The 23,437-nt window shown below is 33.2% G+C and overlaps 4 protein-coding genes across 4 annotated transcripts; 2 read left to right on the forward strand and 2 right to left on the reverse strand.

The window, feature by feature from the left end:
• Positions 1 to 7,420: 7,420 nt before the first annotated feature.
• Positions 7,421 to 7,738, reverse strand: LOC143557242 (uncharacterized protein At1g15400-like). The gene has a single exon (XM_077046359.1). The coding sequence runs from the start codon at positions 7,736 to 7,738 to the stop codon at positions 7,421 to 7,423; it is 318 nt and encodes a 105-aa protein (XP_076902474.1).
• A 2,350-nt stretch (positions 7,739 to 10,088) lies between these two features.
• LOC143557222 (uncharacterized) lies at positions 10,089 to 12,061 on the forward strand. Its single transcript, XM_077046342.1, has 3 exons — positions 10,089 to 10,210; positions 11,246 to 11,477; positions 11,606 to 12,061. Exons 1-3 carry the CDS (start codon positions 10,116 to 10,118, stop codon positions 11,885 to 11,887), a joined length of 609 nt encoding a protein of 202 aa, XP_076902457.1. The 5' UTR covers positions 10,089 to 10,115; the 3' UTR covers positions 11,888 to 12,061.
• A 418-nt stretch (positions 12,062 to 12,479) lies between these two features.
• LOC143557223 (uncharacterized) lies at positions 12,480 to 16,058 on the reverse strand. The gene is made up of 9 exons (XM_077046343.1): positions 15,900 to 16,058; positions 15,635 to 15,817; positions 14,578 to 14,657; positions 14,429 to 14,488; positions 14,098 to 14,331; positions 13,931 to 13,993; positions 13,200 to 13,268; positions 13,009 to 13,054; positions 12,480 to 12,941 (listed from the first exon to the last, which is right to left on the reverse strand). Exons 1-9 carry the CDS (start codon positions 15,907 to 15,909, stop codon positions 12,871 to 12,873), a joined length of 816 nt encoding a protein of 271 aa, XP_076902458.1. The 5' UTR covers positions 15,910 to 16,058; the 3' UTR covers positions 12,480 to 12,870.
• Positions 16,059 to 17,267: 1,209 nt separating this feature from the next.
• On the forward strand, positions 17,268 to 23,285 carry LOC143557246 (uncharacterized). The gene is made up of 10 exons (XM_077046363.1): positions 17,268 to 17,532; positions 18,604 to 18,729; positions 18,836 to 18,923; positions 19,206 to 19,291; positions 19,509 to 19,724; positions 21,342 to 21,523; positions 21,610 to 21,768; positions 21,868 to 21,948; positions 22,042 to 22,096; positions 22,913 to 23,285. Exons 1-10 carry the CDS (start codon positions 17,422 to 17,424, stop codon positions 23,102 to 23,104), a joined length of 1,296 nt encoding a protein of 431 aa, XP_076902478.1. The 5' UTR covers positions 17,268 to 17,421; the 3' UTR covers positions 23,105 to 23,285.
• Positions 23,286 to 23,437: the final 152 nt, after the last annotated feature.

Genomic DNA, 23,437 nt, shown 5'->3' on the forward strand with positions numbered 1-23,437 from the left:
AGGATACATTAAGCAATAAAAATAATTAGCAAGTCATTACGAGTGTGTTATTCATATGTCATAAGTATAGAGGTAAAACATTAGCGCTCTATAAAAATTAAGTAATGTATGGTTTACCGGCAATTGTGAGTATGAGAAAAAAAATGCAACATAAATCTCTATAGATGACATGCTTATGATTTTTTGGTATACTGAAACTAAAAGAATATTATTCAAGGAAATGGCTCTTTAATATTGTTTAAGCATTATAAATTTATACTTGAAGAATTTAGATGAGCATGTGAAATATATATATATATATATATATATATTAATATTAAATAACAGTAATTAGATTATATTAAGTAACAATAAATGCATGTATTACGGTATTAAATGCAACATAAACTAACCTTTTGTATAACAAATAAAAAAAATATATTAAAAAACACACAAATTGTCAAACATGGGGCTTTCTTATCTTGTATAGACATATGCCTCTTAGAGTGGAGGTTTCAGATTCAAACATACACACATACATAACTTATTGGTGTAAATTAGAGTAAAAATAATATTTATTGGTGTTAAAAAAATCACAAACTATTAATATTACTAAAAGGGTAAAAGTATAATAATGATGTTCATTTTCTTAAACATTACAAAACATGCATCATAACTATAGATAAAGATTGATGGTCCACGCCACATAATCGTTTATAGTTAGTTTAGCTGTTTAAAAAAATTCATTTCTTGATTATTTTAATGTTATTTTTCTTTTTTGCTTTTGTTTTTTTATTTTGAAACTATGATGAATGTACCAGAAATCGGACGTATCCGTGCCGACTTGCCGTCGTAAAGCTTGAATTTTACCGATCGATTAAATATCGTTTTAAATATGTTTTTTTGTATAATAAGCTACACACTTTTTTTTAGTTTTGGTACTGTATCAAAGTAACTGAATTCGCGTCAACTCGTGGTTGCAATTCCCTGATTTTACCAACCAAATAAACGCCGTTTTAAACATGTATTTTTTGTGTATTATAAGCCATACATGTATTTTAGGCGTTACTAATTTATTTTTTGAGTTTGGTGCCAATATGGCAACAAAGTTAGTCAAAACCAATCGAATTTGTGTCGCCATGATCATAAGTTGTACGTGTTACGATACTGTTTTGGGCTCTCAGAGATTTATTTTCTTGATTTAGTGTCGTTGCCTTACGAACTTAAATGCTACAGACCGAATTTACTGTTTTGTCGCATCACAACGAGTTTTAGTTACCTTGCTATATATTAAAAAGCATTGTTAGTGGTAAGTGCATGTATCTCATTATGCCATGTGGCATGCCATCTACTACCACCATGGACGGACCTAGGTAATTGGGTGTGGGTTTACGGGAACCTACTGAGTTTCAGATTTTGTATAGAATGCCTATATAAAATATGATAGTGAACCCAAATATAAATTGTGAGTGAACAGATAAGCAAAGTTGAACCATGGCTTAATGGTAAAAACCTTGTTTTATTACTGTGAGAACCCAAGTTCAATTCCACTTGTAGTAGATTCTTTAATTTAATCATTGGTGTGTGTATCTTACTATCTTATACTTGGCCCAACAATTTAGCTAGCATGCAAATCTGATTGCTATGTATTACATAGAAAGAGAGATGGGCTTAGTATTTCTAAAAGAATGTTTTGGTCATTATTTTGAGAAAACAAATATGATCTTTAGTAAATTCTTATTCTTGGTACGCTGAATCGACCCGAAAACCGTCGAATTGAACCGAACCATCGAAGCGATCCGAACAGTCGGAATGACCCGAACCGTAAGACCGACCCAAACAGTGAACCCATTAAAAAATATTCCTAGATCCGCCACTGTCTATCACATCATTGGTTATATTTAATTTGTTTTTTCTTTCCTAAGTTATATGATTGTTAGTATTGTTTTGAGTCTTTAATGACTTATTTTTTTTATTCCCAGTACAATGTATATTTTTAAATGTGTTTTTTTAATTTATATTTTTGTACAAGTGTCTGATTCTTTTTTAATATGTTAGTTTTTTTTCCTATCATAATATATGCGAGTTTCGTATAGCAGCCCAAAGTTCTAATAATAAAACTTATTTTTTTATTATTATTATCTACATATATTTTGTTATAGGCTAGTTGTTAAGTGGGTTTAATAAAAGTTATGGACTAAACGACTTGAAACAAGAAACTAAGTGGGTGTCAGTGTAATATATAGGGATAAAAGGAAACCATACTAAATATTCAACAACCACCCTCGCATCTTCATTTCATTTCACCAAGAAATTATAGAGAAAGTGCAACCGTGTTCTCATTCAGGTTCAATTTTAAGATCCGAGCACAACTTTGTATACATAATCGGATTCTAAGGAGATTGATCAGTGGAAATCACCTATAATAGTCGAAATTATAATCAAATTGTTCTTAACTAGTTCGGACATTCGGGTGACATTCATCAATTTTTAAACTCGAAAACGAGACCCTTTTTTGAAATTTGGGTATAACTTGGGCCCCGTTAGTTTTTTTTAGAGATTTAAGTCTGAATCTAAATACCACATCTGAATGTTAAGAGGTGGTTCAAATGTCTGAAATCTAAATCATTAAGAGGTGGAGGCTAGAGACGAACCTCTAGTCGTCAGAGATGGAGCCTAGTCTCCGGGTTAGAAATTAATGGAGGCCGGAGACAAACGTATGTTTTTTTGGGTTAAGAGGTTTTCAGACCCACTAAAAGCTCTTACTGGTTCAGATGCTATTAAGACGCTGAACCTCTTAATGCCAGAAAAAAAACAAACAGCCTCACGTCTGATTACGTCTGACTAAATCAGACGTTTTCCTCTATTCAGAGAAAAGAGGCAAAAACAAACAGGGCCTAAGTTTGGTTTTCTTCTAGGAAAATAATCACATCCTTCATTAATATACTAAAAAGCCCTTTGTTGCCCACTGCACATGCTATTATGTGCACTTGTCGTCCAACCCATTTTCGTCCTTTTATAATTATGTTATTTAGGCCTAAGAAAGGAATAACCCTCGTGCACCGCAACTTGTTAGAAATCGAACATCTTTTCACGGATGAGTTTAGCCAGCAGCTCGCTTGAAAGATTCGTTAATCATTAAAAAATTAAAAACAATTCAATTACTTTGACCCGTGTAACATATAATCAACAAAATACAAATATAACTCAAGATCGTATACATAAGATAAAATATTTTATTGATTAATACAGTTTGAAGCAAGAATAAAAGGGGGAAGAATCTCCTCGGTCAAGTGACATGATTGATTGATAATCTAAATCTAAATAAATTAATAAATCTAAGGCCCCGTTTGTTTTTTTATAGAAATTTAAGTCTGAATCTGAATACCACATCTGAATGTTAAGAGGTGGTTCAAATGTCTGAAATCTGAATCATTAAGAGGTGGAGGCTAGAGACGAACCTCTAGTCGTCGGAGATGGAGCCTAGTCTCCGGGTTAGAAGTTAATGGAGGCCGGAGACAAACGTATGTTTTTTTGGGTTAAGAGGTTTTCAGACCCTCTAAAAGCTCTTACTGGTTCAGATGCTATTAAGACGCTGAACCTCTTAATGCCAGAAAAAAAACAAACAGCCCCACGTCTGATTCCTCTATTCAGAGAAAAGAGGCAAAAACAAACAGGGCCTTGGATTATCTTTCGTCATCGATGTATTCAAGCGTTATACTCTTTAACTAAAGGTTGCTAAACACGAGAGAGCTTGTTTGGAGAATCAACACGTGTTTATCCCCTTCGCCTTTGACACTTTTGGTTTTTTAACTCCGGATGTCGTGGACCTTTTGAATAGGGTTCAGAAAGTTGTGTATAGTAACGTATCAGCCCATAAGAATCAAAACTTTGTTTTTAGTCGGATTGGGTTTACTATCCAAAAGGGGGTTGCGGCGCAGCTTGTTGCCCGCTTACCTGCCACTTCATTGTAAATCGTTTGGATGTTTCTATGAAATATAAAATGAGCCAATTTTATTTGTAATCTTTCAAATTAAAAAAAAAAACACTAAAGGCGATAATAAATATTTCTTTTTATTAAAATCCATGTGCCTTAACAAATCCAAATACACGTACAACAATCTGGTTTAACGCAAAAGCCTGTAGACGACCTTCTTCTAGCCATGCAAGCAGCTTGGCATTCAACACACATGGGTTAAACTTATAATATTCTTCACACGTTTTATGGCCAATCGCCACCATGCTCCCTGATTAGTTAGCATTTGTTGATCAATAAAAATAATTAGTAAGTCATTAAAAGTGTGTTATTCATATGTCATAAGTACAGTGGCAAAACATTAATGCTCTATTAAAAAAAAAGAAGTGATGTATGTTTACCGGCAATTACAAGTATGAGAAAAAATGCGAAGTAAAGCTTTATGAATGACATTTTTATGATTTCTTGGTATATTTAAACAAAAAGTTATACAAGGAGATGATTTTGTTTAAGCATTACAAATTTATACTTGAAAATTTTATATGAGCCTTTGAAATAAATATATATTAATATTAAATTACGGTAAGTAGATGATATATTGATATTAAATAACAATAATGTTTTACTGTATTAAAATGTGCATATCAAAGAGTATTTGATCTAACGATATCAATGAGTTAGATCACCTATAGTGGGGGCACTTTCCACCCCCATGGTGCCGGGAACACCGCCCCTCAGGACGCTATGGGTGCCATGGAGGGGGGCTTCCCACACAGCGCCGGGTGTGGGGGTGAAGGGTTGGTTTTGATTTGCGGGTTTTTTATTTATTATTTTTAAATAAACAATAATAAAAAATAATAATAATAAGGTAATAATTGTTGGGCTCGATCCATTATACTCATTTTAATCATAAAGCCTCTATAGTGACGTGGCGTCACATAACACACAACACCCGTACAGGGGCTCTTATCCATACACATAGTCTTAGATAAGGTTTTGTCTTTCTAAAAGATGAGGGTTCAAACCTCATAGATGAAAATAAATAAAATGTAGTTCAAAAAAATTAAATAATACATTGTAGAATAAAAAATCATTGATTCAGTGTGGGGCTGACCCACATGGTAAATGCATATGCATTTTAGAGGAGAGGTCCTTTTTTCATCATTGGCAAATACGTAAAAGTATTGTTTTAAAGTAGTGGAAATAACATTTGTCGTTAAAAAAATAATCATAAATTATTATCATGAATATTACTAAAAGCGTGAAAATATAATAGTGATGATCCTTTCCTCGGACATATAACTTGTTTTGAAAGATCAACAAAAATATATATATTGAAATCGGACATGTAAGTTTATACTCGAAGAATTTAGATAAGCAAGTAAAATAAATATATATATTTAATAATATATAACAATAAATACATGATATTATATATCAATAGATGCACGATTTTATGGTAATAAATGCTACATGCACTAACGTTTTTGTATAACAAATATAAAAAAATAACATATTAAAATACCACAAATTTTCATGTGGGTCTTGCTTATCTGGTAGAGACGTAGAGTGGAAGTTTCAAGTTCAAACGTAGACAATGCAATAATTATTAGTGTAAATAAAGAACATTTGTTAAAAAAAATATCACAACCTATTTTAACGTATATTACTAAAAAGGCAAAAATATAATACCGATGTTTATTTTCTTGGACATTATAATACATACATCATAACTATAGATAAATATTTGTGGTTCACGCCACATAATCGTTTATAGTTAATTTTAGTTGTTTTTTCTAAAAAAAAATCAATTTTTGATTATTTTAATGTGATTTTTCTTTTTGGTTTTTTTTAATTCTAATACCGTAATGAATGTACCTAAAATTGACCGTATCCGCGTCGACTTGCCGCCGCAACGCCTTAGTTTTACCGACTAAATAAATACATCATAAGCTACAAGAGTATGTTTTAGTTCTGGTACTGTAACGAACATAACCGAAACCGACCGAATTTGCGTAGCATCATGGTTGCAATGTCCGCATTTTACCAACCATATAAACGTCGTTTTAAATATGTATTTTTGTGTATCATAAGCCATATGAGTATTTTAGGCGTTAGTATTTTTTTTTTTTTTGAGTTTGGTGTCAATATGGTCACGGGGCTAGTCGATACCAACCAAATTTGTATCCCTATGGTCATAAGTTGCACTTGTGACGATACTGTTTTGGGTTCTCACAAATTTACTTTTTGGATTTAGTGTCGTTGCCTTACGAACTTAAATGCTATCGACCACAAATTCGTGGTTTTGTGTCGCCGCATCGCAACAGGTTTTAGTTAGAGCATTCTCAGTCTGTTGTGGTTTTGTTCAACGGGTTTTGCGTTGCCGCATTGCAATGGTCTAACCTACCAATCCTCCATGTGGATTTACCCATGGGATGCGGACACGTTATTCTGTGATAGTAGTAGTAGGTCATTGCCTTTGTGGCATTGTTAGATTTTGATTAGTTGGTAGAGATTGATGACGCTCACCTGGCAGTTAGGTGTGTCACGACCTATTAGTGGCGACATGGTCGAATCAATGTGCAATATAACTCACTTATCGAGGCTAACTTTTGTGAGAATAAATTTAAAATTAAGTAAACGATAACGTAATGTGTAAATGTATAAAGGTTTGTGCAATTCATTATAATTTCTTGGAAATAAAAACGACTAAGTGAACAAAACCTGAAAAACCGTCAAAGATGAACCCGAACCGTCGACGGACGATTCGGTTTTGTTTTCTTTGAAGATTGAAAAATACGTGTTAATTTCGGTTTTTAATTCGCTTAAAAAACAACTAAACTGCAGTGCGCCTAACTTGTTTGAATCTTTTTTATTGGGATTTTCGTCCAAAATTTTATGTGAAAAAATTTGTTAAACGAAGGTTATTTGTTAACATAGAAAATAGCCTAAAAGTTTTAGCTAAGTAAATATCGTTTTTGGCTAATTTTTTCAAACTAGAAAATTTCATACCTAAATGTAAAATTAAAACATGACTATAACTTAACCAAACAAATACAAAGATCACGCCGTAAACCAAAATACTAAAACCTAAAAGCCAAAATTTTTGTTTTAGTTTGGTTTAAGCTCAAAACTGATCCAAAAATGCTCGTGATATGCGGTTTTTAAATTTTTTAGACCCCCAATATCCACATTATTTTTTTCCAAATTAAGTCATATGTTATCCAATTAGCAAAATGTAATATGTTTCCGATCACCTCAAAGTGAAACTTTGGTAATGTCTATCAAATTAGATCAAATAACCATAAACTACGCAAAGCTTTCCAGCTGAAGACACGTCTTTCTGGACGTCACACATCACGTCGCTTAAAAAATAAAATATAAATAAACAAAATCTTACACCTCGTTATTTATTATGTTAACAAAACACAAGGATCAAAGCAATATCCAATGTTCTCAAATCAATCAAGCAATGCTACGTTTACGTAAATCTTTTCGTGCACGAATTTTATTATTATTAGCCTTACCAAAAACACGACAAAGTCCACAAACCGGAACCCTAGGTGACGACGGCTCTGTCCCATTAACTTCTCCAACGTGTCTAGACGAATTCCGTCTAACGGTGTTGATGGATCTTAACGTCGTGTTTGAAGAGGCAATTTGAACCTGATCAACGTTGGATGACCGTGGCGTGCATTTGGTGGATAAGAACTTGTCGTCCCATATTAAACCTGATGATCCTTGTCTTCTGAATGATACTGATGATCTCTGTAAGCCTGCCATGTTTTTGTGTCTTTGTGGTGTGTTATTTTTTTTGCCTAGAAATTAGTGATGATGTTGAAGCGGAAGCCTTGTTGATTATAGGCTTGACGATCGGACTTGTCTACACGTATACGTTGGAAATGTTAATGTCACTTTGTTTATTATTTTGTTGTTTATTGCTTTTTAAAATACTTTTATTATCCATGTAACGTTCATTAAAGCGGGTTTTGAAAAGTTTTGTTCCTCAATATGTTGGACGTTATTTCCAAGATAGGTAAATTTTATTAATTAATTATATTAATTAGGTATAAATTAAATAAGTTGTATATAATATATGATTTTTATTTATTATATAACTAAAAGGTTAAGCTAGTCCATCTCTAATTTTATCCATCATGGTCTCCGTAACTTAATTTAAGTTGTGATTATAGTTTATGAGATTGTAATAAGCTTTTATAGTTCTATTTTCTGGTTATGAGATTGAGAACTATTCAATCAAATTCATCGTTCTCGCTTTAGTGAGTCATATTAATATGATTTTTATGGTAAACGAAAGTAAAAACGAATTATGAAAAGAAGAAAAAGTGATTAAGGAAAAGAGAAAAAAGAATAAAATGAGGAAAAAGTAAATGATATAATTTAACTTTGTGTAAAGAAGAGAAGGAAATTAAATTTTTTTGAAGGAAGTTAAGAGGTTAAATTTAGAAAAATTTTAAAAGTTTTTTTTTTAATTTTTTCATTGAGTTTTAATTAAAAAACTTGTTTAGCTTTAACTAAAAACCTTATGAACATAAATGTTTTCGGGTTTTTTTATTTCCTTTCACTACTATTCTTAAAAATGACTCGGAAAGCGTTTTCTTTAAGATGGATTATTCACGGAGAAAAGATAAGAGATAGTTTGGAGAAAGTGATATAATTTTGAGCTGTATTTTTTTTTTTTCATTTTAATTTGTACTTTGCTAGTTCGTCCAGCCCCTTTTAATTTATATGTATCTTTCATCGTTAAATAAATGTAACTTTCATTGTATTATTTTGAAATGTTTTTTTTTTATTTTGTAGTTATATTCTTTAATGTTAATACTAAACGAATGAAACTACTTTTGAATAGGTTATTATTAATTCGTGATAAAAATTCTAATAAAGTACATTCTGAAAGGTTACATGTGAATTCATTTAACATAATTATACAAGAGAGTATTGAAAATCATGGCTGAAATGTACAAGTTTGAGAACATAGTGTACAACCTTATAGTCATGAAATACACGAGACATCTCTACTTTTACTAGGGTACTACTTACTCTAAGTTTAAGTTACCACAAGGAAAATTGAATTTGCATCTTAAGTATAGGGTATGAGATCCCAACACTAATTGTTGTGTAATGATCATTGAGCCTTAACCTCACGAGCTTGAACCTAAAATCTTAGCATAAGTTTCATCATAATTCATAAATATAACTTTTCGAATGACCCTTGAGCGTATGACCTAATTTAAATAACACATTTGAGGGCTAATGTTTTCTTGAGAGAACTTAAAAATGAAATGTGACCACGAAATAACTTTTAGAAGATAAACATATATAAAACGTGGATACTATAACATGATTCGTGTGACGTTGGTTTTTGTGTATCAGATGTCAAAGTATACACATAATAATGTATCCGCGTATATCATAGCTATATGTGTGAATTTGTTGTGGCATAAATAGGAGTGTGTGTGGTGTTGGTGCGGTTTTGTGTTAAAACCAAACTAGAAAACCAAAACTTCGGTTATCAGATATTTTGAAACTGTTCGGTTTCGATTTTTTGGCTTTTGTTTTGGTTTCCATCAGTGTCGGTTCTTGCCATTTGAGTTTGAGAATTTTAGAGCGAAAAAAAAGTTGGCCGGAAATAATTAATTCAGGCATAAATAATTTTGTTAATTGTTAACTAATAGACAAAAAAAATATTAAATTCTTATAATTTACTTAAATAAAAATAAAAAATTTAGAAATTCAATTCGGTTTTTACAAAAGTATAAAACCAAACCGTCAGTTTTTGTTTCAGTTCGGTTTGAATTTTTTGATGACAAGTATTGATCATCTCAGTCGGTTTTTCCGGATTCTTAGGCATAACTACGAATGCACACGACACTAGAAAATTGTTTATTTATTTATTTTTTAAATGCATCTATAAATAAAACAAGGAGGAGACGGTTATGGAGAAAAACAGTTGGGGTCCACGATGAAATTTCATCGTGGGCCATACCAGTAGCCGATCGCCGACCCGATTTGAAACAAGAAAAGCGCGTGTATATAAATATTAATATAAATAATACAATACAAATAATAATAATAATAATAATAATAATAAAAAAGCAAAAAAAGCAAAAAGAATAGAATCATCGTAATCAAATCCGGCATGGCATCAAAAGTGAAGGTGTGGGCAACAATCATCTCTTTCACTGCTTCTAGAATCTTCTTTTTCTTCATTTTCTTCCAGATTCCACTTTTCAGGTATCATTCTGTTGCACTTTCTTCTTCTTCTTCTTATTCTTATTATTATTATTAATACTTACATTTGCAGTTTTTTTAATTCAAAACCGTTAATTGATTGATTACATTTGACCTAATTTTTTATTGATTTTATCGTAAGTCGATGTATGAAACGTTCGTATCGTATTGATGATTATTAAGCGGTTCGTTTATTAAGCGGTTTCAACAGTTTCTGTGAAAAAAAAACGGTTACTTATTATTGATAATTTGATATTGTGACTGGAATTAGGTTTTTTTTGTAGATGAATTGATATAAAGGCAATGCGGTAAGATAATGACGTACATACATATACATATACATATTGTGTGTGTGTGTGTTTAGTTACTTGATCCGTTATGGCCGTATAGGAAATTAGGAATAGATAGGGCTGTCAATTTCTGACGCGGAACTTTTAACACAGGCACGAAATGACACAAAGTGAAACAAGTTTGGGTTTGGGCTTAGCAGGTTTCGTGTCGTATATAAATCGACTCATTTAAGACTTGTTTAAATCCGTGTCTTAATGTTGCTAATGAGTGTTTTTGGTGTTTAAATTGGATTTGCTGTTTTATATTTTTTATATATAATGAACTAATTTAGGGCTGGTTTTGTTGGATTGATTGAAGGGATAAATGCAGTCTTAATATCCAGGAATTTAGGAGTTGAAAAGGATTAGTTTGATCATTTTTCTTGATCATGTAAAGTATATATGTTTTTAATTGTATTTTACACAACTTTGAGTGTGTTTGGGTTGCATTAGTGCAGCCAAATCTACATTAGAAAACTTTATATAAGTACTTAAGTTTGGATGATTATATGAAACTTATTATATAGTTTGAATCTCTGCGGTTCAACTACCATAGTAAATAGTTGTTTCTATAAGTTTTTAGTGTTTTCCTTGAATCTTTAAATACTATTAGACTCACGTCTTTATGTGACGGTTCCAAGCATGATTTGTTCAAACATGAATATGAAATAAATGTTGTTGATTTGTGTTTATTGTAATCTCTATGCAGGTTCCCATGTAGAATCGGTAAATGCACAACACCAATGGAACTAACATCTTCACAATTGATTGCAAGTGAAGTGATTCCGTCGGGTGTAGTTAAGGCTCTCTTATATCCAGGTGCTGTTGGAAAAGCCATTATTAACAGGAAGCCTCCTCCAAAGTACAATAAACTACTTGACACATACAATATGAAAGATCTCAAACGATACCCTATAACAAATGATTTACAGCATATCGAGGTGCGTTTCTAATCCATCCTTTTATAATTTTTCTATTAATTAAAGCCAAAATATTTATTGATCGTTATAAACCGATTAAAAACAGATACGAAACTCATATAAAAGTTGTGTTTGCATGATTGCATCAGGTTCTAGCAGGAAGTTATTTGGCTGTGGCGGGGGCGATAATAGGTCTGGTTAAATCAAGGAGATTGGGGCTTTTTGGCATGCTTTTGTTAATTTGGGGACTTTATAAGGACCCACGGTCGTCAAAAGGACATCCATCGTTTAAGTATTACAAAGACGCCATCTCCATCTGCTACCCGACAATGTCAATAGCAGTCCTTTCTGCCTTCCTTTCTATAAAAGATGATGTTAAAAAGATTGTTTCTTGTTTCAAGTGGACCTTTTTGAAGTCCAAATACAAATGAACCTCTTTGAAGACGGAACATAACACGACAGGTCAGAAAGGAAGAAGCATGACAGAGTGTAGGTGGGGTTCATGGAACTTTTCTGTAGCTTAACAAGTTAACAACATTGCAAGTGTTGTTTCATGAACTAGATATTCTAATTTCACGTTGTTTTGTGTTTATGAAAGGCAGTGTTTTTTAGATGTCTCGTTTCTCTTTTGGCCCGCAGAATAATACTCGTAGATTCTAAAACGACTTAAACCCTGAACCATTATTTTTATGAAACCACTAGAACTGAAGAACAAATTATTGGATGTATTGAAAATGTAGGTGTAAACACGGAAACATACTCCATGTCCATTGGTTTAACCGTCGCTTATCAAAGTTATCAGTTTTACTTGTTTTAACGACAATTGTTGTGAGATGTTTTTTCTTCACTAAAGCATGTGAAGTTGAAATTGCGTAGTTGGGTGAGTGATGACTTTTTTCTCCTTTATTTTAGAATGTCAATGTATTTTTTAATCGCATTTTATTTACTATGTTACCTAATTTGAATACCGAGTAGATAGAGATCCGATGTTCCCATGGTGGCACGTAATCTCTGTTAAGGTAGTCTTATTTAGATCCGTGCATCAGACCGAACGAGGAACAGAAAGTTGCGTAAACAAAGAATGTTTTTCGGTTTTTCAATACTTCTTTGGAAGTTCTAAAATAGAAAATATTATCTAGAACCCTGTTTCAACCAAGTGATCAACAGAGGCTTGGACCAAAAACACTTTTAACACCATTTTGAGTCAAGCTAAACAAATCAACCACATCTCTAAATGATGACAAGAACAAGTCTCAATAAATACAAAAAAAAATATTGCGGAGAAAAGCTAGGACAAAGATCTTTTTGCTGTAAATGGATTTTTCTAATATGCATGTATACCAAACAATCTCCATAAATACTAAGCCATCTGGCCAAAAGAGAACGGTTGCAGCCGGATATCACACTGATGAACTTACTGTAGCTTCTTGATCCCGGGAAAAGAGGGAAGAACTGCAATTAAAGCATCACCATATCCCACTGGATCTGTTCACAACAAACAAACATGTAATCACACACACTGTTGATGATAAAAAGAATAAATTGTGCATACCGCCATCTTTGCGAAGTATCTTAATAACCTCTCCTGCTACATCAGACTGAAAAACAGAAAAAATAAAATAAAACATGAATTTAAAGATTAGCAATTGGAATTTTACTTTAATTCGGTTTCTGATGAGATTTATAAAAAAACATAATCATTAAGTTGAACAACAAATTAAAGGAAAAAAGAAAGTAGAAAACCTCAATGGGAAGCTCCCCACCAAGCTGCTCAATGTAACAAATAACTTGCCCTTCCTTTACCACTTGCTTCTGTTAAACATGCAAATTACAAGTTCAGTAGAATATAAGCATAGCGGCGTTGCATGAAACCAAAATAGCCGAACCCAACTGAAAACAGATGGTTTGGTTATTATGTTCTTTTAAAAAACATAATTTTCAAGTTGGTTTTGGTTTTACATGTAACGAAAACCGAACCGACTTTTATAACCGAACCCATAAAAACCAAATAAATCGACTTTTTATTAAAATCATGGATTATAATTTTACTTTAGAATGTTAAGTTATTAGTATAAAAAAAGTAATAAATGGTGCCGCCCAAAAATTTTAGGCGCAATTGTGTTATAATTAATTAGCCATTAAATAGAAAAAAATACAGGCCAAAGCTTTGAGCCCAAATTCATTATTTTGGGCAATTTTTTTCAACCCAAAAATTTCAAGCCCAAATGAACCCCCCCCCTCACCAAAAAAAAAAAAAACAACCAATTGTGATAACCGAAAAGGCCAAATTTTCAGTTTTTGGTTCGGTTGAACCCAAAACCGACCCATGCACACTTAAAAAAAAGAGTTTATGAGCAATTCTACATGTGAGTGTTGCAACAATCATACAAAAAATAATATAATTCCTAACAAAAGTATAAACTACTATCTTCTTAGCATTCATAATAATGTTTAGAAGCATTTATGGGGATTACCTCTTTGCAAGACGGAGGTGCTCGTTTCCCCTTAATGGTTCGTGATCTTCGAAAGTAGCCAACCTGCATTGCACGTATGAAAATTCAAGTTTCATAATTTTAAATTAAAAAAATCAATAAATTTCTGATATTGAAAAGAAGCAAATATTCAATGTATTGTTTCTCACCCTGGGAGAGTGAATTATAGTCAATCCTTCATCAACAGCTGTATCTAGAAACTTCTGAATCCCACCAAAAGTAGGTTCAGCTTTAGTAATGGCTAAAGACGGTGATGATGCTGACCCGTTTTGTTCGGCTGGGACCACGTTTTCACTGATTATTAGGGCGGAAACGGGTGGTGGAGAATTTGTATTTTCTTCTGTTGCTAAGTTTCTCAGTACATGTAACCGAAATCCACCAAGCTAATAACAACAAACAATAAAAAAATATATATAACTACAAAATGGATAAAGATATACAGGGGCGTTATAGTCATTACAATGCATTAAATGTACTCACTTTCAATTCAAACTCTGCAATTGAGGTTGTATCACAAACGTCTGTTAAAAGAGACTCCACCTGTAGTTATGATATAAATGGAACAAATAATTTAAATGCTAAATATAAAAAACGATGCATAATCGAATACATTACATGTTATAAATTACCTCTGAAGCATTTGGAGAGAATTGACTTGTTGATTCAGATGATATCCCCACCTCAGAAGGAACTTGTAAATCCATACTAGCTGTTACATTTTATAGTTTAAGAAACATGAATTTGTAAGATTTGAATCAATTAAACCATCTAGATCATGAATGTCATTAGGGCTACTTAAACTGCTTGACGCACGCTCGCAAAATGCTCGTGCTGTTTGTAAACGAGCCAAGCACGAGCAAAGGTACGAATTATTTTTTAAATTTTTACACACACACACGCACAGCTTTTAAACCGTTTCACATACATTATATCCAACTTAAAACTTGTTTCTTATAGAAATTTTTAATGTAAAAAAAGAGAAGTAATTCTCAGAAACTCGAACAACGATCGATCGAAAAATGCATGTTCGATTTTGGCTCTGTTTGTAAACAAGCTGAGCATTGCTCATTCAATTTTGGCTCGGTTCATAATTGAGCCAACCGGTTCGATTCAGTTTGTAAACAAGCCAAGCACGAGCAAAGCCACGCTCGGTTTTGTGTCTAGCAATTTGAAGAAAGATCAAGTTTTGCATAAATGATCAATTAAACCCTGAACCCTAATAATAAACAAACACCCTACAATTAGAGCTGTAAACGAACCGAATCAAACCGAACGAAGCCTTGTTCATGTTCGTTTGTTAAGGAATTAATACAAAGAAAAAACAACATTCTTATGATGATGTAGCGAAGCGCAAGTTAAATTTGTTGTTAGTTAGGACAAGACTTTTTAAAACCATTAGCGAAATGTTAGGTTGGTTATTACAAATAAAATACTATAAAATATAAAACAAAAACTTAACTAATGAATATAAAAAAAGGAATGTAAACGAACATAATTGAACACATTACCGAACGCTCACGAACACAAATGAACGAACGCAACCTTTTTCATGTTCGTTCATTTACCTAAACGAACACAATTTTGTGTTTGTGTTCATTCATATATTAAACGAACGAATGTAAACGAACTTCCCACTTAACGATTACATACAATCACAAAACTCAAACCAAATGCCAACTTTCTTACACTGAGCATTTTTGGCAGACACACAGAGGCACGGATTGTACGTTTTCCCCATCCCCAAACCGTCAAACCCTAACGATTTTCTAAACCCTAATCCATAACAATTCCGTTGTAAGTTCGCTAATTCGACTCTACCAGGGCTTAACCTCAAGTTATACAGTTTCAAACCGGAACCTCCAAAGCTACCTGGTAACATATAACCAAATGCACGTTATCAGCTTCTAATCAATCGTAATTATGATCAAATAACCGTAAGAAGAGTACTTACAGGCAGCCATGGAAACCGGTGAAAGCTTTTGAAGATGATAACAACTGGAACTGGAAGTGGTTTGTTTGTGTTTTACTTCGTTCCGTTATGTTCGAGGCCCAACTAGCTGGCTTTGGATTGGCCCACTAATTTTGGTCCACGTAAATCACACTTTCTTTTAATTCGTAGAAACCGCATAACAGGACTCCTTTTTCTCATTTATGTAAACGTTTTAAATTTGTTGATGGAGATGACATGTCGTTATCACTTGTGAAAAAATAAAATTCAAAATCAGTATCTAATGGAGGGTCTACTCGTATTGCGATGGGGAATAGCACATGAATTATGTTAGTGAGTCGAACTGAGCTTAGACAAGGCTAGCTTAAGGTTGATTCAGACTCATATTGAACTAACTCGGCTAGGCTTGAAATTAAGATGGTGGTTAGAAATATTAATCGTTAATGTTGACACTAAATAGCTAGGGTGATGTGACGAAATTGATGAACCCAAATATTGTGTCAAAGAGCTCAATACAACTTAAAGCAAGGCATTTATTTAATAAGAACATGACACTTAAGTTTATGGTAAATCTTAATTTGATAGAGGTTTTTTGAGTTTCAAATACATAATCATTTTGTTTTGGTGTAATTTTACACCATGGAGATAATAAATACTAAAAACTTTAAACTATCCCCCCCCCCCCCCCCCCCGCCTTTCTGCAACAGCGTGTGAACTGTGGGTCCCTTCTCTCCTCTCACAAACATTATTTTTCTTTATTCTCTATTCGTCCTTATTCAACCTTAACAATAGCCTTTTTCATATCTCTTATCTCTTTCCCATCCATATAATCAAGCTATCTCATCAATGATATGTAAGGGTCTCTCTTCTCCTCCAGCATTGAAGATAGTCCTAAAAATACCATCTTTTTATGGATGTGAATTATTATGAGTATTTGTGCTTCATAGAGCTTAATAAACCCATTAGGCATTTAGGCATGTTAATGGACCTTATCATTTATAACATAAAGCTCGAGCTAATTCAAGGATCACTAATAAAAGCCACGAAATATGTTATATTAAAAACACTACAATAGGGGTTAAAAAGTTTTAAAAACTACTATCAAGTCGACGGTAATATGTAGACAGTCTTACCTCTACCCCTTGAGAATAGAGAGGTTGCTTCCTGTGAGACATCGCCTCGATAATAATTTTGCATCAAACCTATTCGGATTGGTACATGTATCTTTGTCTTTCGGTCATCAACGTCACCACAAAATTTTTTGATTAACTTTCCGCCACTCTTAACTTTATTATCACCAAATCATTTATCAATTTTCAAAACCCATCCAACCAGTAAACCAATAACTCTACCAATATTAACCAGGGAAGCATTTATCAACATTGACTTCAACTCATCGCTTCCAAACCTTAACCGCCTTCACTCCGATCGCACCTAACTTTTTCCGATCACCGTCACACACACCGTACGACGAACACACCGATAACCGGCGGTTTTCCTATCAATCAGAGAACCGGTGATTAAAATGTCGCTAACGAGTGTCAAAATGGCGGAGGATGTGTGGCTGACGTGTCTCACGCACGCATTGTCTACCGAAACTGAAGAAATCATGGGGCTTCTTCTCGGTGATATTCAGGTCGTAATTAGTTTACACTCGCGTATTATCCTTTATATCGTTTTTAGCTATTTACAACTGTTTCTAGGGTTTTTAGCTTATTTATATACATTTTGCATTGCTTTATGTGATTGAAATTGTATTTGATTGATGATTACTGTGTAGTTATCTGCTAGAAGATGATCATGCCATAGGGAATTGTTGTTGCCTTCAGTCGGTGATATATCGGTTATCAGTCCCCTTGTGAAATATAGGTCTGAATATCGGTACCGATAATATTGGCGGTAGTGACCGATGTTTGACCGATATATCACACCGATTTTCTCGATTTTAGTACCTTTCTTCTTAGTTCTTCCACTGGTCTTTCTTCTTAATGCTGCTATTAGTGTTTTTAGTCTTAATTGTCAATTGCTAGTGCTCATTTGTTAGTGTTTTGCAAGTTGAAAAAGGTTAATTTGTTAACGGTAGGAGTCCCACTGCGATAACCTATATCTCAAATACCGGTCCTTGACAGATATCCGATTTTTACCGTATTAACTATATAGGTCTGTATGATTAGGAACATGAATTCTGCTTCTAATAGTCCACTTAGTTAAGAGGAATTAGTGTTTTAGAGGTTATACTAAATTTTTTGTAGCATTACATTTGATTATTTCATCTGATCAGGATTTTTGTGTATTCTGCTTCTAATAGTCCACTTAGTTAGAGGAATTAGTGTTCTAGAGGTTATACTATATTTTTTGTAGCATTACATTTGATTATCTCATCTGATCGAGGATTTTTGTGTAGTTATCTGCGGAAAAGGATCATGCCATAGGGAATTGTTCTGGTGTGCATATATGATTATGAACCTATATGTTGTTACTCATATGAGGTTCTTTCTCAGTTTGAGCCTTTGAGGAAACTATTTAGAGGCTATATTATTTGGTTTTAGGTTTTATCATCACATTTTGCTCATTGATTCTGTGTTGATGAGATAAGATGTTGTAATTTTTATTTATAATTTGGTGTCTATATCTATTAGCTCTTTTTTCATTGATACCAGAGGATAATGTGTAGTTGGTTTCTAATATGAAAATATTGCAATTTCAGCATTCAAAGAACGGGAGTGCAACTGCGTTAATTTGGGGAGCATTGCCACAACCACGGTCCGATAGGCAGAAAGACCGTGTTGAGACAAATCCTGAGCAGTTGACAGCTGCATCAGTTCAGGCTGAGATATCCTTTATATATAAACTTTCTTATTGTTATTGAAACAAAAAACTTCATTTTTTTTACTCTGTTTTACAAAATGCTTGAATTTGTTTAATTAACTCCATTACACAAAATGACTGCTGAAACTGGAAGAACCACAAGAGTGATTGGTTGGTATCATTCACATCCTCATATTACAGTCCTTCCTTCTCATGTTGGTATGTGAAAGTGTATAGTTTTATTATGAGTCAGAAAACATAGTCATGTCACAGTATATTGCAAATATTCTGAAATCAAAAGTTACAAGAGAAAATTTGAAGTCTTATAAGTTATAATGAGTCAGAAAATTGAATAGAGTAATGGTGTTTCTATGTCAAACTTTTGATGATGATTATTTTTTTTTAATCTAATTTCTTGGTGTTTATATTATTATGTTAATATATATATATCTTTTTCTTTCTCTCAATAAATGTGCACCGTTGTGCCAATTGTTTTTGCAGATGTGCGGACTCAGGCTATGTATCAACTTCTAGATTCTGGGTTTATAGGATTGATTTTTTCATGTTTCAATGAAGATCAATACAAGGTTCTATATTTAACTACAGTCTACAACTATATTGAAAATAATTTGTAACTTTTTACTTAAAATCTTTTCACTGGCGGCTCTAAAATGATAATAAATCATTGGCATTTCATATCGTGTTTAGAGTTGCATGTGATTCCTTTTACAGTAACAGTGCATTGATTTTAATATTTATTGGTTATAAGGAGAGATAATTTGAATATGTTTGTAAGGATATCAGGTTGGAAGAATACAAGTTACAGCGTTTCAGTCTCTAGATGGAAAGCAAAGTAATATGTTAAGAGTTGTTCCTGCATCTCCTATAAGTAAAAATTCAGTTATAGATCTAGAATCATCATTAAGCACAGATAATTCACTTACAATTTCTGGATCAACAAGGGCAGAAGGTCTAGAACTTGACACTGGTGATTCAAGAGCTGCTATGGGAGCTTCGAAGGTATCTTTCTAAATTTTTGTTAGTCTTATAGATTGAAATACAACTTATTGACCATTTGAGGGTTTGGGCCATAACATTAGGATTCGTGATACATTTATTCTATACAAATTGTTTTTAATTATAATTATTGGAATGGGCCAATATTTAAACTATGAAATTTGAATGATAAAACCTCCCACAATTGAACTTTATGAAGGGTGCAATATATTTAAAGTACCTGAAATAGTTATTTTATATTTACATTACATGAAGCAATTCAACTTAAAAAAATTTCAATAAACAAACGTACTCAGTAAAATCCCTCTCATAGCAAAGTTACTTTTAGAGTGTTACGAACTAAAAGAGTGCAGGGACTAAACTTGTAGTAAATAGAAAGATAGAATAGTACAGGGTATCAGGGTCTGATTTGTAATGTTCAGGATGGAGTTGTAATTGGTTAGTTGGTCGTTAGCGTGCACTTATAACAAGTTACCTGAATAAACGAGACCTGCTTGATTTGGTCGAAACCCTTCTTCTTTGGATTATCTTTCAATTATAGTTTAGGGAGGGCGGGATAAGGGCAGGCCTTTCTCAGAGACTGCCTTCTTTGCGCTTTGCTTGGCCTCTGTATATTTCTCCCTCGATCTCAGTGCACCTCATAACTCCCTGAAACTTTGTTGCTTGTTTCTTTTTAGACCTTGCATATTCTCATTCCACTACCAAGACTTCTTATGCCTGTTTGCCGTTCCCGTTGTGACACTGAGCGTCTTGTTTACTAATTGTATAGCGGTGGTCTCCGTAGCATCCCACATCTGGTTTTGCGTCCCCATTTAGTCCAGCTGAGTTTGTCGAGAGTCGAGACGATCTTATATCTAAACACTGTACTCTGTTGGTCCTTCAAATCTCCTTATTGAATCCTACGTTTATTTTTTTTCTTCACCTCAACCAACAATTTTCTGATGACTATATCTACCACAAATGGTCTATGCTGAGCTACTACAGTCTCCCTTGGTATAACCTTGCAATCCTTCCACCCATAGCTATCTCTTCGCCTCATAAAAAATAGTTGATCTGCGTGTTACACTTGTCACTGCTAAACGTAATTAAATGTGATTTCCTCTTTTTAAAAAAGTGAGTTTATAATAGCTAGGATTGTAGGACACAATCGCAAGAAATAATCATGACTCGATAGGGCAATGAACAATTTGAACATAGATAAAAATGCACAACAAACCACTCAAGCCAAACAACATTACAAAACTCATACACAAAAACTAATAAGAAACTGGATGACATAGCACACACCACACAATCAAGGGTAAACCCAGATACAAGGCACAACAGACAAAAGCAAAAATCTGACTAACACCCAAATGTAGGAAACTAGGAATAATATCTGGATGAACGTACATGTGTTGGAAACCAAATACCCACAATCTCACACAAATCACATATTACCGCACCCTAGCATTGGCACAAATCAAACACAAATCACATCCATTCATGTACAAATACCCAAAAAGTTTCTCATTTAAGTTTCTCTGGTACAATTCTTCCATCTAAGAACATACTTTATCTGTTTATAGGTCCTCTTTTTTCTATTTATATTATTAACTTTATTCATATATAAATTTTCAGAGTTTAGGAAAATCTTCTTCTGCCTTAAAGGGTTTATTTGCAAATGCTGATTCCAATTATAGTGGAAAAATAGGATCCAGCTACCCTTCTACCACCATAGAAAGTTCAACAGTTGATATTGATCCCATGGATATGTCTGACAGCATGCAAGAAGCCATGCACCGTTCCAATTTGGAAATGAGGTACACACATGTGGCCTTTGACTATTTGTCAAGAATTCAGTATAATACTGTTACTTTAAACGTACTTTTTAAAAAATATTTGACAGCGGTGCAGAATACGTGAGGAAAGAAGTCCCTCTTCATGTTTTGCCAACTTTGTCTCTTCTCAATCTTGAATCTCCTCTGACTTCATTCACTGATTTACAACACGTGTTGTATGAGGAGGAAAAAACAGCATACCATCAAGCAGTTTTACAAAATATGAGGTAACTATCATACTTTGTCACATCTAATGTCATAATTAGAGGCACCAATTTCAACCCATTTGCAATATATCTGATTTTGTTTATTTCTGTTGAATACAGGGACGGGAAAGTGCATCCGCTTTCTTTTATTCATCATACATCAACCTATCAAGCTTCTATCTGCAAGTTAATGGAATATTGGTTAGAAATCACAACTCTTTTTATCCTTTATTAAGAAATAAAGCGTCAGTTTTATTAGCTTCATAGCTCACTACATTAAACTTTGGTTTGCAGCTTAACTCCAGCCATAACTGCTCTTCAGGACCGTATAAAAGAGAATGAGATCCGGGTATGAAAGTATACTGTTGCTTGCTTATACTTGCTTATTATAAGTATATAACCCTTTGTTTCACGCACTGTTTAACAATTAGACCAAGAACCGAGCATGGAGCCGGTCTGGTTAAGCCTATTTAAATGTTTCCCATTTGAACTGTCCTGTTATATGTCGGACTGGATTTTCAAACTGTAAATTCACACCAAAACATAAAGTTTATTTTGTGATTACATATGTAATCATAAAATTAAGTATAATAAATGATAGAACCGCCCTCAAATAGTTTTAAATAAATAAATGAAATGATTAGTTGTTAAAGAGTTAAGTTTCTCAACAGAATTCCAAAAAAATTAACTTTTAAGAACTCTTAACAACCAATCATTTTATTTATTTAATTCATATATTTAATATCATCTGAATGTAGTTTTGTCATTTATCATAGTTAATTTTGTGATTACATATATGTGTAATAACCAATTTACATATTTGTAATAACAAATATTGCAATTTACGTATATGTAATCATAACTTCATAAGGTTACATCTGACAAAACTATCCTCAAATAATAATAAATATATATAATAGATTAAATGATTAGTTGCTAAGAGTTCTTAAGTTATTTAGAAGTTCTAAAATAAACCTAACCCTACTCACACACAGAGTTTTGATTTTTATATTATTTATTACGTCATCCGCTATGACTGGTTTGGCCAGTGAACAGGTAAAGGTGATCGGTTTGGTTTCGCCAAATTAAACCGTTTCACTTGACTCGTTACCCGCCCACTTCACTACATCTAGAAAAAAATCATTTTAATTTATTTGTGAACCAGCTGGGCATGCTTGCAAATGAAGCTAAAATTCTGGAAAAAGAAAGCACACGAGGTATAGAGTCAAGCTCAAGTTCAAATTCACCACGAAATGTTTCTTCTCATGGAGGCGGAAGTCCTAAGGACTTGTACAGTCCGTCCAACAGCTCAAGGTCAGTTTTTGGTTCTAGCAGCCGTAGCAGAAAAGGTTCTTAGTTATTATTCATGATCCAACATGTGGGTTGCAGCTTTTGGTTTATTAAAGTTATGGAATATGGAATTGTATGATATCCGAATCGTGTTTCATCTGGTTGTTGTGATTGGAATGTAAATGGCAGACCCCAATTACCTATGTATATTTCTTTTTTGATCAATGGTTAGGCTGTCAAATCGTCTACTTTTGAACGCGTCTTATGTTTTAAAACATAAATCAACAGAATTTTAATGTTTGATCTGTTTGTTTCGTTTCTTTTAAGGCTAATTTAAACGATCTTAAACACGTGACTATGATGCGGGTGTATTAACTGGCTCAGAAGTTTGTTAATGGCT

Source organism: Bidens hawaiensis, unplaced genomic scaffold, assembly GCF_021521415.1.
Source record: "Bidens hawaiensis isolate Kalapana, Puna unplaced genomic scaffold, B.hawaiensis_p1.1 tig00018849_1, whole genome shotgun sequence".
NCBI lineage: Eukaryota > Viridiplantae > Streptophyta > Magnoliopsida > Asterales > Asteraceae > Bidens > Bidens hawaiensis.

Excerpts from the sequence above, each read along its gene's own strand:
- LOC143557242 (XM_077046359.1), bottom strand. The coding sequence starts at position 7,738 with ATGGCAGGCTTACAGAGATCATCAGTATCATTCAGAAGACAAGGATCA.
- LOC143557246 (XM_077046363.1), top strand. The coding sequence starts at position 17,422 with ATGTCGCTAACGAGTGTCAAAATGGCGGAGGATGTGTGGCTGACGTGT. Across the intron at positions 19,292-19,508 it reads TCAATGAAGATCAATACAAG|GTTGGAAGAATACAAGTTAC; the intron begins GTTCTATATTTA and ends TAAGGATATCAG. Across the intron at positions 19,725-21,341 it reads CTGCTATGGGAGCTTCGAAG|AGTTTAGGAAAATCTTCTTC; the intron begins GTATCTTTCTAA and ends ATAAATTTTCAG.
- LOC143557222 (XM_077046342.1), top strand. The coding sequence starts at position 10,116 with ATGGCATCAAAAGTGAAGGTGTGGGCAACAATCATCTCTTTCACTGCT. Across the intron at positions 10,211-11,245 it reads TTCCAGATTCCACTTTTCAG|GTTCCCATGTAGAATCGGTA; the intron begins GTATCATTCTGT and ends ATCTCTATGCAG. Across the intron at positions 11,478-11,605 it reads ATGATTTACAGCATATCGAG|GTTCTAGCAGGAAGTTATTT; the intron begins GTGCGTTTCTAA and ends TGATTGCATCAG.
- LOC143557223 (XM_077046343.1), bottom strand. Across the intron at positions 14,658-15,634 it reads GTCTGCCAAAAATGCTCAGT|CTAGTATGGATTTACAAGTT; the intron begins GTAAGAAAGTTG and ends AAAATGTAACAG. Across the intron at positions 13,055-13,199 it reads GTGGGGAGCTTCCCATTGAG|TCTGATGTAGCAGGAGAGGT; the intron begins GTTTTCTACTTT and ends TCTGTTTTTCAG.